General features: G+C 38.3%; 1 protein-coding gene across 2 annotated transcripts; it reads left to right on the forward strand.

Moving 5' to 3' along the window:
* Positions 16–3,135, forward strand: LOC109850250 (ELMO domain-containing protein A-like). Of its 2 annotated transcripts, XM_020420221.1 has the most exons (7): positions 16–628; positions 823–938; positions 1,029–1,083; positions 1,162–1,282; positions 1,341–1,483; positions 1,569–1,677; positions 2,794–3,135. In XM_020420221.1, exons 2-6 carry the CDS (start codon positions 901–903, stop codon positions 1,668–1,670), a joined length of 459 nt encoding a protein of 152 aa, XP_020275810.1. In that variant the 5' UTR covers positions 16–628; positions 823–900; the 3' UTR covers positions 1,671–1,677; positions 2,794–3,135. The 2 variants fall into 2 exon arrangements, with proteins under 2 accessions (XP_020275810.1, XP_020275811.1); XM_020420222.1 differs by lacking the exon at positions 16–628 and having other exon boundaries at positions 644–938.

Genomic DNA, 3,833 nt, shown 5'->3' on the forward strand with positions numbered 1-3,833 from the left:
TCTTCCCTCTCCCTCCCCTCCTCTCCCGGCTTCCCCAACTGGCGCTCCCCCTCCCTCCCCTCTCTGGCCGGGAACCCCGTCTTCTTCGTCGGCGACCACCAGATCTCGTTCTGCGGCCTCGACCTCGCCGACTTCTTCGTCCGCTTCCTCCGTTCGCCCCAGCTCCACCGCTCCAACTCGCTGCCGCACGGCGACTCGCTGCCGAGGAACTCGCTGCTCCCGGATGCCTGCCTCCTCATCCCTCAACCTAATCTTCAAATTGTACCACGAACTGTGTGATCGAGCTCAGATCCCTTGCGAACTGGAGTTCGATTCGGTGTCTGACAAGGCCGGGGGCGCTTAGGGTTTCGGATCTGATGGCGCTATTTGCGATTTGCTGGGCGATGGAGAGGTCTTGGAGGGTTGGGAATAGGAATGAAGCTGCTGGGGCTGTTCCCGATTTCAAGCATTTGGTGATGTCGGTGTTGGTGGTCAGTAGAGAGGTTGAAGACGACGAGAGGATCTGGGGGTGTGAGGTTTTGGGGATGGATCGGAGTGTTTCCGCTCAGAAGGTGTAGCTGTGGGTGATGAGCAGCTGTCGGAGAGGCTCGGGGTTAATCTCTGGCTCAAGAGGGAGGACTTGCATCCAGTTTGTTCCCTAAACCACATTCTCTAATTCACTTGTTTCTCACTGCAAAGTTTCAATCTTTAAATTTATTTGTTTTATAGTGAATTTTGTTCTTAATTTGATGTGCAATTAAGATAATTGATGCCATGTGGATCATTTGTTGATGATTCGTCATTTAAGTTTAAGATGTTACTTTAAATTTGATCTTATTACAGGATGCCTTAAAACAACTCTGGAGGTTGGCTTTTCCTCATCGAGAACTTCCTCCTCTCAAATCGGAGTTATGGAAGGAGATGGGTTGGCAAGGTCCTGACCCATCAACAGATTTTAGGTACTTGAAATCTGAACAACCTGTTTGAGATATATATGTTACTTTTGTGGTTCTCGGTTGAATGTTAGATATTGAAACTTTTCTTTTCAGGAGTGGTGGATTTATCTCCTTAGAGAACCTTATATTTTTGGCCGAGAAGTATCCAGTAAACTTCATTTATTAAATTGATGATCTTGTTTTCTTTCTAAGAAGCATCCTTGAGCTCCATCTCTTCCTATTGCAACAATCTTTTCAAAGACTTCTACACAAACAAGATGGAAAGAGGTCTGAATGGGAATACCCTTTTGCTGCAGCTGGCGTCAATGTATCCTTCATGTTGACTCAAATGTTGGGCCTGAAATCTGGTAATTTTGGATCTTACACCTAGGAACTCAAATGTTGAAGCATTCTGAGTCTTAGCAGGCACTACTTTTTCAAGAACTGGAGCTCGATTCATTGAATTGCTTGAAGCTGATGAGATGGCCTTTGACAATCTCTATTGCGTAGCTTTTCAGTTGCTCGATTCAAAATGGGTTTCAATGCATGCTTCTTATATGGAGTTCAATGTAATATTAACATTCTATTGTTGTTTCTCTCTGGATGATTATCAAGTTTCTATTCTGATTCTACCCTTTTAATGTATTTTTGCAGGAAGTCCTAAAATCTACAAGAACACAGCTTGAGCATGAGCTTGGTTTAAAAGATATTTCCAGAGTGGAGGACCTGCCAGCATACAGTGTGTTAAATCGGTAGTACATGGTTAGTTTTGATAACTATTGTTTTGTTATTAATTTCTGATATTGTCTGATTATAGTTTTATCTTGAGTCCTGATATAAGAGTCTTATCTCGAGTCCTTGATTGTATGTCTCTATATAAACCATTGAAAGCTTATTAACTTGACCACGAAAGTGATCATATTCATATGCATATACCAAGGTAACTCAGTTAATCCTCAAGTCTTGCTAGTTCAGCAATGATGCGAACTTGTTTTGCTTATCAATATATAACTTCATAGTCCTGGGCCTTCTGGCGTTGTTGGTCTTTTTTTTTCTTCTGATTTTGCATCTTGTATTGGTTTTATTAACATGCAAACAATCTAGTTGTGTCAATACTTGGTAGCTACTTGTTTATCAGATTGACAATTTCATAGTTCAGACGTATATTTTTGGATATGTTCAATTTTCACGGTCTTGTTGATTTTTCTGCTGTATTCTTTAGGTTTATCTCTATCTTGTTCACTACTACAGCTGGTTTGTACACATGGCATTTGTTTATGTTAATTGTCAGCTACCAAGTAGGTCTATTTATGACTAATACCACCTACAAAGGACATTTAGCTTTGGTCATTTGAGTTCACATCTTTCCCAACTACTTAACTAGTATATCCCAACCAATGAGTGTACCATTTCTTTAAAAACATCTGTAAATGGTTTTACTGCTGGAAACTTTCTTATCTTCTGATGAGTTTCTAGTGCAGGTTAACCAACATGATGTTCACTCACTACTCTTAGGATGGTTGTTATCAAAACTGAATGTAATCAAACTGTACCTTATAAATTGCGCTCGTTACTGATGGACATTTTTATTCCTATTGATCTAGGGTGTGCCTAAAGTCTCTCATCAAAATGATCTGCCAGTTGTTATCCAACATTGAAAATAAATCATGTTATCTAATTTTCCTGAAAATGACCATCTTGAATGTTACATCCAGGCTTGTAAACGTAAACTATCAGTGTGTTTTATCGATAGTAAATCGAAACACACCATGCTAAGATGTGCCAAGATGCCTCTTGTTGGTCCTTGAGAAAATATTGAAGCTTTTGTAAGGCGAGTAAACCATCTTCTCAATTTTTTTGTTTGTTGATGTCTTGCAAGAAAATTCAAATCAGAAGAGGAGGAGGGAGGGGGGGGATTGTGCACATAGTTGTTACTCCCTCAATTGGTCAGTCATTCTTAATGTTTTGTTGAACCAAATGAATGTAAAGCTTGTGCTTTTGGAAAACCCCGGCTCAGTGGAGAAATAAAGATTGATGAATGCTGTGCTGTAAAGGGTGCTTGTTTATTTGTTACCAAGCAGATGAGATAACAACAAATCTATAAGAACTGAAAGGAACTCAAATAGATTATTAATCATGTATCGATGAATTACATACTTTCCTAGAAGTGTCATAGCCATTGTAAATAATTTATGTAAACGTTTGTAAATAATTTATGTATTTCTCTACAATTTTGGTGAATGTATTATTTGAATATAATTGGATTTGATATTGGAATTAATTAGATTGTGTTGGATATGAATATAATTTTTTGTTATTCAATATTGTGTACATAAACTCAAAGTAGATTCTGCAAAAAAAAACTACTGTAGCATAGTATCCTAGACGGAAATTCCGTCTAGGATGCTAAATTTCCGTCTAGAATACTTTTTAAAAATTAAACAAATAAAAAAATTTAAAAAATCAAATTCCGTCTAGAATAAGATTTCTAGACGGAAATTTCCGTCTAGAATACTTATTCTAGACGGAATTTTTTTCCGTCTAGGATAAATTATTCTAGACGGAAATTCCGTCTAGAATAATCCGTCTAGGATGTATTCTAGACGGTTTTTAATTCCGTCTAGAATATTCCGTCTAGGATGTATTCTAGACGGAATTTCCGTCTAGAATACTACATACTAGACGGAAATAAACTAGACGCGTATTCTAGACGGAATTCCGTCTAGAATACGCATCCTAGACGGAATTCTGGGTATCCTAGACGGAATTTTCCGTCTAGGATGCCTCAAATTTTAGCAGTGATTCTAATTTTGTTAGTATTTTGTTGTCTTAGTATTCTTATTAACTATATAATATGCGAATGACTTGTAAACTAATATCGTGTTTATTAGTGTCGAAGAAAGAGTTGGACGTAGTTTT

This window comes from Asparagus officinalis, chromosome 7 (genome assembly GCF_001876935.1).
Source record: "Asparagus officinalis chromosome 7, Aspof.V1, whole genome shotgun sequence".
Lineage (NCBI taxonomy): Eukaryota > Viridiplantae > Streptophyta > Magnoliopsida > Asparagales > Asparagaceae > Asparagus > Asparagus officinalis.

What these genes read in the sequence shown, in the direction of transcription:
- LOC109850250 (XM_020420221.1), top strand. Translation starts at nt 901, where the DNA reads ATGGGTTGGCAAGGTCCTGACCCATCAACAGATTTTAG. An exon ending in TTTTGGCCGAGAAGTATCCA is followed by an intron (nt 1,084 to 1,161) that starts GTAAACTTCATT and finishes TTCCTATTGCAA; the next exon opens with CAATCTTTTCAAAGACTTCT. An exon ending in AATGTTGGGCCTGAAATCTG is followed by an intron (nt 1,283 to 1,340) that starts GTAATTTTGGAT and finishes GAGTCTTAGCAG; the next exon opens with GCACTACTTTTTCAAGAACT.